The following is a 13,484-nucleotide window of genomic DNA, read 5'->3' as shown; positions in this document are numbered from 1 at the left end:
CAGTTCAGTTCAGCTGTTGCAAACAGCACGGGGAGAGGCCCTGGGTAACATGAGCACAATCCAGGATGGGCTTCAGATTCAAAAACTGGAAGTGTATGTCCTCAGCTTGGGAGGGCTTTTTTCAGAGGGGCACAAAAGCACTTCATAGGAAGCAGAATGTGGCAGCAGTGAAAGGTCATACACACAGCATCAGACTTGACCTGAGATAGGTCTCTTCCTCCTTCATCTCTTCACAGGCAGCTACAGGGTAGCCAAGCCTCCGATCTTTTCCACGTTCTTCTAGGTCATGACTCGGTAGCTAAAGGAAATACGTTCATTAAATATCTGATAAAGTAAAGGCTTAGGGGCCTGGGTTTACTTTCTGCCTCTCTTTAAAATGCTGCTGTCTGTACTGGACACTAGTCATTTTATTTTTTTGTGGGGTAGTAGTCACATGAATAATGCATTCCCTGCTGAGCCTTTTTAACAGTCCCCTAGCTTCCCATCTGAAGGGAAGTGTAAGAGGTAATTAACAGCCACTTGAAAAAAGGATTAGCAGGTGGGTGGGAGCTACTGTTGGGTTCATGCATGGAATTGCCATGGAAATGCTGAGATTTCCTGGCACTTCATCCAGTGTGTGGGCTCCAAAGATAGTTGCACTCATGGGCCTCTCTCCTTTCGATCTTCCTACCCTACAAAGGGAGCGGCTGTATTTTCCTTCAGGACAGCTTCCGCAGGCTGTGCTGTCGCCATCTGCACGCCCGGTGAGGCCTGCTAACCCGGGGCGCTGCGTCGCAGCTGCCGGCTGAAGTCCTTCTGTGATTTCTTTCATGTCAAACCAACTGGCAGAAAATAAAGGGGGGAAAAAAAACCTTGATGGTTTGCCCCTTTCCTTTAGTTCTAAAAAATAGTAAGTTGGTACACAGAACACTCAGAGTTTGTCACTTAGAGAAGTTGGTGCTGGTCCTTGTCCTGCAAACTTTCACCAGCTCAGTAGCCCTTGCGTGGCTAAACCCTCTGAAGCAGACAGGCCTGCACAGCTGAACAGGTGCTGATTTGCTCATAAGCATTTTCAGGGTGTGCAATGAGACCTGCATTTGCTTCTAGCCTTGTTTGGTGGCCAAGCAAGCTTAAAATATTGGGTGTATTTAAGAAATGTCTCTAATTTCAATACCTCTGGAGGTTTAGAAGGCTATGGGCACACGTTCACCTGCAAAGGTTCTTGGGGAAACCTGCCATATCTCTCTCCCCATTCCCCTTTCTGCAGGAGTAACAAGAAGCTTCCTGAGTTTGTGGGTGTCTGGGGTGCTTTGGTTTTAAGGAAAGTGTGCCGTTTGTTTCAGATCACCTGTTAGCAGACTCCTACATTGGACAGGAGGACTCCCCTGAGATGCAGCAGGCGGCACAGAACAAGCGCAGGCTCTCTGTCATCTCAGATGGCAAGTTTGAGAGGAGCTTCTCCGAGGAGCAGGCAGAGAAGATGCCAAGCGAGGGACCGAAGCCACGAGTCTACACGATCTCTGGCGAGAGGCCGATGCTGTCAGACCATGATAACGAAAGTATGGAACTGGTGGTGATGAAGGGAGCTGCCCAAGAGGAATGCCACCACGGCCACCAAGTGCACAGTGCTGGTGGCTCTCACGGCGTTAGCAGGCATTGCAAGGGCTGGCCAGGCAGCCGGCAGGGCTCCAAGGAGTGCCCAAACTGCACCCGGCTGGCTGCCCCTTCTCAGCATTCCTTTGACCTGGAACAGCACCAATCCAGCGAGACTGGGTGGCACAGAAAAAGGCTGGAGAGGATGTATAGTGTCGATCGAGTGTCTGGTAAGTAAGGGTGAGTGCTGGGTGCTGGAAGGGCACAAAGGGACTCGCTGACACAGGGGTGAAGGGTGACACCCATCTTATCCCAGCGTGGAAGTTTTGTTGCCCTGTGCCTCAAATTGGGCCCTGGTACCTTGCACCAGCATTCATGGAAATGGATTGTCAAAGGGGGAGTTTAAAATAAGCTGAGTTCAGTTGGAGGCCAGCTCATCCAAGCCCCACTGTCTCTGCTTCCTAGCTTGTCAGCAGTGGACGATCTGGGTGGTTTTCATGCCAGCTTCATTTAGCGTGGTGTGGTTGATCTCTGTGGGTTCCCTTTCTGTTGAAGGAAGAGCAAGAGAGCAGGGCCAGTGTCAAAGCACCTACATTTATGCTCATCCAGGAGGCAGTTCAGGGCAGGACCCTCTCTCCTCTGCCTCATTCTGGTGCTGAGGCAGGTGAGATCTTTGTGAACATGCCAGGGCGCTCTGAGGGAGCCTCAGCTCAGGTACAGTGTTCTGTGCTTTGGTGCATCCCTGAAATGCTCATCTGTGTGGCTGGAAACAGTTAGCAGGGTCCCTCACGTACTGCCACCTCATGGTCTTTCCATAAATACTAGCAAATAATACAGTATTGGACTTTCTTCCCCACTCACTATCCATTTGCTCAATATTTTCAGGGAATAGGGCTTGTAATTATTAAATTACATTTTTAAATTCCCGATTGTCTTTAAAAACTTAGCTATTAATCAAATATATGTCACAATCTGTATGCTTTGAATTATAAGCTAGTATGCAATCCATCTTTGCATGTCAGCTGTATATGTGGCTGGCAAAGAGTCTGACCTAATTTGTCTGATTTTTTTTATGTAAACACTCATCAGGGCTTTTAGAGTGGAATGTCCAGCCAGGAGAGGTCAAGGTTTTCTCCTTGAAAATAAATTGAGTGTAAGGACTGTGGAGATCAAACTGTGCATCTTTTCTTGGGTTCATAGTTTTCTAGTAAAAATCATAATGATATTTATGGCAGGTAAAATCACAGAAAGGTTGAGTTCTGGACTATATTTTCATGCGTAGAGGCTTGAAATTCTGTGACTAAATTAATACATGGATGAATACTAAAGAATAATAATTAGAAAATAATTTATTATCAAGTGTGCAGAACACCTACAGTCCCACTAATTCCTATGCATAGTTTTTAAGCATTGTTTCTCTGTTTGTTCCCTGTGAGTTTTGGGCTTTACATCAGACACTAGATGTGCAGGTTTAGACTTTATTATTTTTATTGCTTAAGTGCAAGAAAAGAAGAAGAGCTTTCTTGCATGGAAACCTTTTATTGTTTCATGATCATACACGCTTTACTTCCTAAAAGATGGCTCTGCATATGATGACAGAACCAGAAAGCTTGTGTGAAGATAGAAAAGAAAGCCATTTTAGTCGCAGCCTTTCAGGAAAGAAGATGACCAACCCCAGGGACTTGGTCTTGTGGAGATCAGGGTGCTGAGTTGAGTGGGTTGCAGCCTCATGATGTATACCGAATGAAGAAAGTGCAGATTTCCTGTTCTAATGATGATGGATTTATGTTAAAATCTTTCCTGAACAAATCAAAATTATACTGTAGGACTGAAGCAGGTTACTTGATACGGAACAAAAGGAAAGCTCCAGATCACCAATGGATCCGCTAAATGCCTCTGCTGGAAAACATGTTCTAGCAAATGCTATATAGAGATGTCACGTTCTGTTTCTGGGCCTTGGGATTTATAATATGTATTTTCAAATAGGCAGCAATTTTTGTTAGGGCCAGTTATCAATGTGAAATGGAGATTTGCCTTTCTGAAAGTATACTGGAGCAGTTACTTAGATGGGAACAAACTGGGCAGTGCTGAACCTGCAGATGCCTCCATGAGTGTTTCGTGTTTCATACAAGCAGACAGCAGCTACCCTCGGTGCTTGTCTCAGGCTTCTGAGTGCTTGCACATGCAGCTGCACAGGCAGCACTGTGCCTCTGAGACCAAACCCTGTCATAGCACTGGCATCATGGAATGAAAGTTTTCTCAGCTTGGTCTCATTTGTGCTCTCTATCCAAGCACTGTTACTCAGAGAAGAACCGAGAATTGAATGGCACAACTGTCACAGGTTGCAAAAAGTATTTCTTGGAATGTCCTTCATGCATGGCTAGCAGAGAAGACAGAAGAGAGATGAATGGAGATGAGAGAGAGAAACTAATTTCCGCAGAGGTTCACTTTACAGTGCTGCTTTCTTTGTTTGGATTTACATGACACATTATTGCTGCAAACCAACACTCATGGCAGTTAGGCCAGACTGGCATAATTTAATATGGATTTTTATGCTGAGTTTATGATGCCTAACACCATTCCAGAGAAGCACAAGCTGTTGTCTCCTGTGCTGCTCCCAGCATCTGATGCAAACACATCCACTCATGGACAGAGGTGCTGAGATTTTCATGCAGCCTGGCAAGTGGCTGGAGATGCTAAACATGGTGGTGGTGTTCCTCCAGTCTTACCCAGGCCCATCGTTCCTTGACTGTCATAGTTGATGGTAGCAAGAAAGGAGAATAAGATGCTCTGCCTGGCCAAAAAGGAGTGTGCTACCTGCTCCTGGAACCAAAATAGTCATACTCATAATCTGAATTTTAATTAACTGGATGAGCTCTGGAGCTGAGCTGTGCTCCCTGGTCCCCAGCGGTGCTTCTCTGCTACTGTTCTACCTCTGACTGGTAAAGAGGCACCTCTGAAGGGTCACAGGTCCATTATTCTCTGTTGAGTGCTGTGGGTAGGAGAGTGATATCTTTCCTACATTGACTTCTGTCTATCAGAAAAGGAGGGGAGGCTTCCAGTGATTGTCCAGGCAAAGCCTCATAAGAGTATTAGCTGTTGCTCATAAGTTCTGCATTGAATAAAGCTAGGGGCATAAAAGCTGTAAAATATATTAAGAGAATGTCGGTCCTTTGAGAAGCGTAGTCCCTGAGAAATCTGTACAGAATTGTTGGCTAGAAAGGAATTCGTACAACTTCTCCTTCACTGCTTCTGTGGGTTCAAGATTTCAAACAAGTCAGTCATTTACAATCTGAGCTGCTTTGCATTTCTTCTCTATCTATCTGCTTTTTGGAGGAGAGCAGACATAGAAACTTCGTAAATATTTAGCATACTAGAATGCAGTTTTCATTTAACATATATATTTCCTCAGGGTGCCTTTATGCAAGGCTTGACATAAACTGTTAGCTGAGAAGAGTGTCTGCTACAGCTTTCTATATGATTTCTTGGAAGCTTCACTTCAAAGGAAGCCTCCCCAGTTGCATTTAGCATTTTTTGCATCTGTAATTGCAGCAGGATCAGTCTGTAGTAGATGATGATCTGTACAAAACATTTGGTAAGATATCTGGTCTGTAGTAATTATGTTTGCAGTATACATGCAGGGTTTGTTTGGGTTTTGGCCAATGAAAGTTAATAATAAAAAAAAACCTTTTGATAATTCCAGAATATTAATGACTAAGATACCATAATTGCTAATGATCTTAAAACTTGAATGACTGAAGCAAGACATGTGATCAGCAACATGGGGCAAGTCATTAAGCAAGGAAGCCACAAATTGGAAGTGAGGCAATGTGACAAATCTGGTAGCCTCAAATCCCAGGGATCCAATCCACTGAGATCTCACATCTTGTGTCAGTAGATTTTAGTACACCTCTGATTCCCTGCCTGCCTGACTTCAGCCTGAGAATTATCAATAGGAGCTGCTTGGTCAGATTCCTCCTTCTGGTCACCACCATCCCACACACATAATTAATGACTTATTTTGCTGCTTGTTTTTTGTCTTAGTGGTCATTACATGAAGGTGATGCAGTGTCCTAATGCAATAGAATTTGGAAATAATCACAGCTGGTTCAGGCAGGGCAGTTTACAAACATAGGGGACCAAATAAGTAGAGAGTTATCTGCAGATTGTATAGCTGATGTGCAGTTTGACTTCTAAAACCAGAAAAACTCATGAAGGCCAGGTCATTAGGAGCAGGTGTGTGAGAGGTTTATTGAAACATCAATGATAGAAAAAGAGAATATATCAGGCTTACAGTTCTGAAGAGAAGAAGGTGGATACATTTTGTCTTCCACAGGAGGCTGTATCAGAAAGAATTGGATGAATGGCACATTTCACATTAATGGTACTAAGGAAAAGGCAGAGACTGGAAAATGCTTTTAATTAAAAATCTTTCTTTTCCCTAGTTTTTTTCTTGTTCAAATGTTTCTTCTGTAATTTCTGGATTATTCTAATCTTCCATATTTATGATAGAGCTTTCATTCTTCATTTAGTACCCTGATAGACAGGCTTAGCACAAATTTACAAAACACTTGGTGGTAGTGTGCATATATATGAAGAGGATGAGACTCTCATGTTTAGTACCGGGCAGAATGCTGAAGAAATGTACTAAGAGGAAGAGTTTGGAAAGTCTTGCTGGCTGAACAATGTCTCTGCCCTCTGGGTTCTCAGGTTTTGCTCTTTCTCTTCCAGATGATGTCCCCATACGAACCTGGTTCCCAAAAGAGAACCTCTTCAGTTTTCAAACTGCTACTACAACTATGCAAGCGTAAGTGGAAACTACTGCTGTAGCTTTTATGGTGTATCTTAAAGCTCGCAGCTCTCTCAAAAGCTGTACCTGAGTGCCTGGAGCAATCGAGTTGTATGTTTGGCACTGCAGTCCAGGGGTGAGAGAGAGAACCTTGTCTCTTATTAATTTCTTCTTTGCAATTATTAGTTCTCTTTCCTACTACTCCCATTTGTTTGGTTTTACCTTCTTTAACTCCTTGGACCACCCGGCTCTTCTCTGCTTCCCTTATTTTCTCTGTGACACTGTGCCCTGTTCTTGGCTGCCTCTGCAGAGCAAGGGTCCTGTGGCAGCACCAGCTGGGACCCTCCATCATTGCTTCTGCTGCAGCCACTGCCCCAAGGGAACATTATTCCCTGCGTCCATCACTCCAGAGGAGTACGTCTCTATTGGATGAGGTGTAGCCCTACAGCTACAGCTTCTGCACTGGTCTGGTCATTTGGAGAAGGTGCCAGTAAAATCTCTGCGATGTGTGAACAGATCTGAGTTAGGAACAGTGTTTCCCTCCACAGTCCACGCGTGTTTTGGTGCCCCTGGTTGCTGTGCGTTGGGAGGAGGCAGTTCTCAAAGGACTGAAGAGAATAAGGGAAGCTTCATTTCCAGGTTGTACCCAACTTGCCAGGAAATACCACCTTCCTGGTTTCAAGTATTTCCCACCTGGCTGGAAAGCCAAGGCAAGCAATGAGGGAAATGAGACACTGTTCTGCCTTCTAAGTCCCTTCTCCAGCCTTGTCACCTTTTTACTGTGTCCTTCTTCCAATGTCTGTCACCCTCAGTTCTACTGCTCTTCTTATTTCTCCTTGTGTAATCTGGTGTCCTTTTTGTAATCTGTTTCTCTGCCATTTCTTCTTTCCCTTGTACCTTTCCCTTCCCAAATCCTGAAAAGAGGCTGATTGTTGATCCTGATCATTGATCTTGAGATAACCCAGACTGGATCAGACCTTTAAGGGCTGATGTAGGGAGAGCTGGATCCGAGCTTGAGGAGAGGGGTGGGTGCTGAGATATTGGAAAGGATCTGCATCCCCCGGAAAAAAACACTTACCATCATGCCCTTCCCCTCCAGCTCAGCTGGAGGTGTGACCCACCCTCTCAGCGTGGGGAGCAGCACAGGGGAGGCATTTGCCTGGTGCCAGTCTGTGAAATCTGATGCATGGTGGCAGGGTGCTGATCCCACCCTGGCAGTGGGAGTGAGGAGCCTCTGTGGGCTTCTGCTCTCTCTGTATTGTACTAGCACTGCTTCTCTTACCTGGCCCCTATGTTCCCCCGCCTCCTTTTCAGGGATTGTAAATCTGGTGGCACACCAGCTGGTTAACACTCCTGGGCACATGGCTACAGGGCCTGTGTGCAGTCCCAGGGAGATTTGACAGATATTTGCTTTGCTCTTTAAAAATGTTAGCTGATAACAGTGAATGATATTTCACAGTTTGGATCTGACACGCCAAACTATGCACAAAATCAGCACATTTTCTTTGCCTTTGGGCACGTCTTTTGCTATCTGAAGTCATCTTTGCTGGGCACAAAGTTTGTTGCAGGATGATGGCCCATACCAGGGCCTACAGGGCTTGAAGGCCAAAGTGAGATTGGTTTGGGGAACGGTACTCTAAGGAAACCCTTGAGGAGCACAGCTCCCTGGGTTAGCATAGCTCCTCAGTTAATGTTTCTGGAGATTCTGTGCTGCCTCTAGGAATTGCATAGAAACTTCTCCAGAATTTCAGGGCACCTCCCTAAGCTGGTTGGGGTGGCTCACTCAGGTGCCCCTGTCCTGGCCTCTGTTCTAGTGTTTTCAGCCCACCATGTTTGCTTCCTTCATAGACCAGACAGTGCGAGCTGACTGCACAGGTCTTTGTCACTGTGGGAAAAGGTCTCCCAAAGGTCTCCCTGCTCCAGAAGCCCATGATGCTGAGTTCCTGTTGCAGCCCGATGGGCCACATTCAGCTGTCAGTTGTACATCTGCACGTTCTCTGGGTCTGCACGGAGCTTAATTTGCATGCAAGCCACATGCCAGCATTGCCCCAGCGAGGATTTAGCTCGATCAAGTAGGATTCTCACTGCTGAGAAATATTTAATTTAAAAAGCAATTTTCTTCCACCTAACAAGAAATATTCCTTCTGGAGTGAGAATTCCCTCAGAACACTGGCCGGGAGTGAGCACTAATGAATTCTTCTCTTTCTTTTTCCTTGCGTCTCCTGGAACCTCTAGCATCTCGTAAGTATAATCTTAATTTTTTTATTTCCTTGTCTGTTGGTGTCCTGGATAAACTCTCCTCTCCTGTCCATCATACTCACTCGTGCTTTCCCTATGCTAGGGCTCTTTGTCAGCTGGCAAGAGGCTAGATGGCTACACCTCGTAGGCCTACTTGGATCACACTGCAACCTTCATCTTCGAAGTGGAGGCTAGAGTTGCTAGCATGCTTTTGCCCCTCTTGATCCTGGTGTACACAGGTTTTGTGTCTGCAGTCTCCTAAGTCCATTCATCTGTAGCAGGATGATGGCTGCTCGCCTCCACTCTTTGGGCCGTGCTCTGGGTGCTCTTATGTTTGCTTTAGGAACAGTTGCTTGTCCAGCCACCTACCCTAGAGAGTGAGGACCTTTGGTTTGGTGAGTCTTTTGCCTGGCCCCTGACTCGCACTCAGTCCTGCAAGGGCTGGCTGTCTTCTTTGGTCAGCTTAATCTCTTTGTTGTCTGGTGAGAGCTTTCCTGTCTGTGTTTCGTGTCCACTCCAGTTCAAAGCTGTGTAGTTGGTTAATGGCTTAAAATGGTTTCCCAGGGCATTCAGGGGCTACGCAGAGAGGAAGAGACGGAAACGAGAGAATGATTCTGCAGCTGTTATACAGAGGTAGGGCCCGTTTTCTCCCATAGCTGTAACCTTGCCTGGTGTTGCATGGGCCCTTCGGGTGTCATTAATGACGCTTGATGACATTGGAATGCGGTTGTCCCTGTCTGTGTTGCTGTTCATAGGGACACTAGTGGCTGTGTTGGAAATACGGAGGTGAGTGATGCTGCAGTGCTTGAGATAGCTGATCTCTATCTTCTTAAAGGAACACTGTCAAGTTCTTTTAAGCTTCCAAATATAATATACAGGATCTGTGTCTCAGGCAGAAAAAAAAAAAAAAAAAAAAAAAAAAATTAAAGGTGCAATTTCCCCAGCCTTCTCCCAAACACTTGGAATTTGTTTGAGATTAGCTGAATACTTTTATGTGCTGTTGCTGCATCTACAAATGCACCTCAAAAATCTGAGACCTAGGCAAAATTGACATCTTCTAGTGACCATAAGTCTATTTTTTTAATCTTTTTTTAAAGAACAGAATGGAAAGATTCCTTGTCTGGGTATTACAGAAGGGCCCTAGTTCCCCTCTGCTGGCTTCACAGGGCACATCACTTAGCCACTGTGGTAATCAGAACTGTTCTGGTTTTTCAAATGTGCCAAGGCTCATGTATTTTGGCAGCCTACTAAGAAGGATAACACAGCATTTGTGTCATTGGTTAAAAACTGTCATGATCACTTCAGCACTGTTCAAAACAAGGTGGGAGAAAAACATCAGTTTTTCTTAACTGAGAAATTGCCAGGAAGATTTATTTTTTTTAGCAATTGAAGGGGGGTGGTTTTTTTCATCAGTAATGAAGATAAATAAGAATCAAAACTAAAGACACTGTAAATAAATAGACAGTGTATCTTTAAAAAGAAAGAGATTTCTCAGAATTCGTTTGACAGAGGCAAGTCTTTATTAGAAGTGGCTTGTTCATGTGGCTTGCGAGTACGGGAGTAGGAGTCATGTACCTCAATGAGGCTGTGTAGTCAGGATAGAGAACAGGGTCATGTCATCCTTGTGTTGAGTGGCCAGCATGTCCCTGCACCTCCTGTGGACACTGAAGGCAGGATTGTACAGTGGGAGCCCGTCTGCATTTATCTTGTCATAAAAGAGGAGATAGGATAGCAGTGGCAGGACTTTGGCTCTGCCATGCAAGCAGGGCCTGGCCAGCTGTCAGGATTGCTGGCAGTCAGTGTTCAGCTCTCTTCTCCAGGGATTGAGGAGGACCCCAGCCCAACCGCAGTTTCGGATGCTTGTTGTGCAGCCCGTCATGGCCTCGGGTGTTTTGGAAGTTCAGTAGTTACCGCACAGCCCCTTCGGCGCTTGGCCCTGCGTGTCTGGTGCGCAGGGAGTCCGGTTTGCATGGCGTGGCGTACAACGGATGCTGCCTCGAGAGTGAGTGATGCCCAGTGGTTTGCTGAACCTTGTGACTGCTGCAAGGCGGAGCTGGCGAGGAGAACGTGAGAGGTGCTGTCGGGAGTTTTGCAGAGCGTTGACGTATGTCAGTAATTCTGTCACTGACCTCTGTCAGGTAATGAAATGTTGGGTTCATTCAGAGTGCGAATTTAGTGTTATGGTTAGCCTTGAGCAGCTGGATTCTCCCTGGAGTTGTTTTCAGCAGTATTTAGGAGATGTATCTAGACAGCAGAGCGTGAATGAACTGCTGCAGAGTGTGTGGACTGGGGCTACTGTGTCTTGGAGACCCTTTGGCCGGGATGGATACCGTGGAGGTGGCGTAGGGTTGTGCAGACCATGTGGCAAGCTGGAGCCTGTCAGGAGGAGGACTGTTCAGGAAAGGGAGTAATAAGGAGGTTTTATCACTGTAACTTGAGGGATGATTGTTGAATTTTGATGGGTGAAGACATCTTGCTGGTGATCAAATAGCACTGGGTTTTCTGGGTGCAATTGCAGGAGCCAGGCAGGAAGACTGGGCAGGTTTGTGTAGCCCCACTGCTCACAGAGCAGGTTGCGGCTTCCCGGGGGGGGTGCTGTGCCAGTCCTTTTGTGCTAACATGCAACCACAGAGGGGCCTGAGGACCAATATAGCTGCAAAAAGCCCTCAGAAGGATCTAGATGACCACAGCATGCCCACATTAAGAGGCAGTCCCAGGCTTGCACCTCCTTTCCAAAGTGCTTTTTTTCTAGAAAAGATGAGGAGTTTAAAAAGGCCTTTGTCCCGTTCTCCGAGAATTTAGTGCTGTGGTTAACCCTGAGCAGCTGGATTCTCTCTGGAGTTGCTCTCAACAGTATTTAGGAGATGTATCTAGACAGCTGCCCTCAGCCTGCACTCATGGGAGAGACCAAGCTGTCTAGGCAGCTGGGAGCAGCACTCCTCTATGGCAAAGACTGCTTGACCCTCCCCTCCTCCCAGAGTCTGAAGAAGCTCCTCTGCAGAGAGGACAGCTGAGCATTTAACAAAAAAATGGATTTTACTCCAAAATGGCAAAAGCCCAAAGGATGTAACAGTGGCCTTGGTAATTAACACTGGTGCTCAGTGTCTGGTACGATCTGTGTCTCTGTCTGGTATGATCTTGGTCTCACAATGGACCATAAAGATTTTCATTCTGATGAGTTATAACATATGTCTAAGACCTTTCTGTGTAAAGAATAACCCTCATTCCCTTAAAATATTGTATTTATTTGGATTTGAATCTATTGCATAGTAAAACAGCCCACACTGTCAGTCATCACACACCCCAGAAGATTTTGTACATAGAGCCAGTCCAGTGTGTCTTAGTGAAGCAAATTGTTTTAGTTACTTTTCCAAAGGGGGCAGTTTTCTGATCCACAGCAGTGAATCTTAACATACCCAAGTAGAGCTAAAATAAAGCTTTGTAAAATAACATTAGTAACCTAAGTGCAGGTGGAAAGTTGTCGTGGTATAATGTTGCTCCCAGCTTTGCTACACAGCTGCTAATTTTACTTCTGGAGCTGCTGAATTTGGATCCTGCTGACAACATGGGATCCAAGGCCAAAGTGGGGGACAGTGCAGAAGGTGGCCTGGGTTAAGTGCTCTCCCATGAGGGCTCTGATTGTGTTGATCTCTCTGTATAGGAGTAGAAGAATCTGACTTTCTCTGAACAACTTCATGTTGGTGATGGAAGTGCCTTCTAGTCCAATTAGTTTGCTAAAGCATCTGCATGGTTGTAACATGTCCTTACTCATCCTACTAACTTGTGTGCAAGCCACGTGACTTGTCATTTTACTCATTTCACCAGCAGAAGTCTCTCTTGCTTGATGTTTGCAGTGTATGTTGGTGGAGCAGAAGGGAATCTAGGAAGGCTCCCTCACTCCATGCGGGTTGCTCACTGACATCCCTGGGGGCCATGGGGACTGCATTGCAGGGTGAAGTTACCCTGGCTAAAGTTCACAGAGGGGTGACACTTTTCTTGATAGTCCACATGCTGCTTCTTCCCTGTGTCTCTTCTGGTGCCCTGTTTGGTTCCTGTCCTGTTTGGTTCCTGTCCTGTTTGGTTCCTGTTTAGGTGAGTGATGAGAAACTAAGGAAACAGGTCCCTTGCACTCAGAGGGGCTGGGCGAAGAGTCCCTTTGCCATGGTCTCTCAGGAGTGGCCAGGACTGTCTGTTTTACACAGACCTGACTGTGGGGTGTAGCTGCTTCCCAAGACTTATCCTCTGGAGGACATTCCCCTGGAGCTGTGTACTCTGCAGCCCGACTGAACTCTGCCTGTGAGTCCTGGGCAGGAAGCACAAGATTAGGCAGGCAGCATTAGCAGATCAGGTCCATGAGGACAGTCAGCCTTGCTGAAAGGTGCTATCCAAGAAGGAAGAAGCTGCTTCAATCTTTCCCAGCTCTTTGCCCTGGAAAACAGTACGGGCTGCATGGTTGCTAACAGCACAGATGGGATTTTAGCAGCTGCTGTGAATGTGTTTGGGAATGAGCACAGCCATGAGCATGGTGTGTGCATGCTGCCTATCAAGGCAGAGCCTGGGCACCCCACTTGCCTGCTGAAGCATGCGTGGAAGAAAGGAGAGAGTGGAGCAGTTACTGCTCTTTACTAGAAGAGGGAGCATTGCCAGCGTGGGCAGTGGCAGTGTCTTTAGCAAAGTTACAGCACAGATGTGCCTTAGTCATAGGAAAGTGAAAGCAGGCCATGAAAAGGGGACTGCCACAGAGGACCTCACTTGCCCCATACCACCAGCCCAGGGAGTTCAGAAGAAACAGTCATACTCTTGACAAACATAACCATCCCCAGCTCTGCATAGGTGCAGGCTGGGAACCTGGTCTTTACCTTTTGAATGCCTAGAAATAAATACG

General features: G+C 46.1%; 1 protein-coding gene across 5 annotated transcripts in view; it reads left to right on the top strand.

The window, feature by feature from the left end:
* NSMF (NMDA receptor synaptonuclear signaling and neuronal migration factor) overlaps positions 1 to 13,484 on the top strand; it is a 48,979-nt gene that overhangs the window by 19,172 nt on the left and 16,323 nt on the right. For 2 of the 5 annotated variants that reach the window (XM_042786707.1, XM_042786705.1), the window contains exons 3-6: positions 1,323 to 1,802; positions 6,304 to 6,379; positions 8,597 to 8,602; positions 9,164 to 9,232. In XM_042786707.1, the coding sequence (XP_042642641.1) occupies positions 1,323 to 1,802; positions 6,304 to 6,379; positions 8,597 to 8,602; positions 9,164 to 9,232 (631 nt within the window). The remainder of the gene's footprint in view (positions 1 to 1,322; positions 1,803 to 6,303; positions 6,380 to 8,596; positions 8,603 to 9,163; positions 9,233 to 13,484) is intronic. The other 3 variants (XM_042786706.1, XM_042786703.1, XM_042786704.1) reach the window with 2 other exon arrangements.

This window comes from Tyto alba, unplaced genomic scaffold (assembly GCF_018691265.1).
Source record: "Tyto alba isolate M040663 unplaced genomic scaffold, T.alba_DEE_v4.0 Super-Scaffold_11, whole genome shotgun sequence".
Taxonomy (NCBI): Eukaryota; Metazoa; Chordata; class Aves; order Strigiformes; family Tytonidae; genus Tyto; species Tyto alba.
This window is presented reverse-complemented; position numbering and strand designations above follow the sequence as displayed.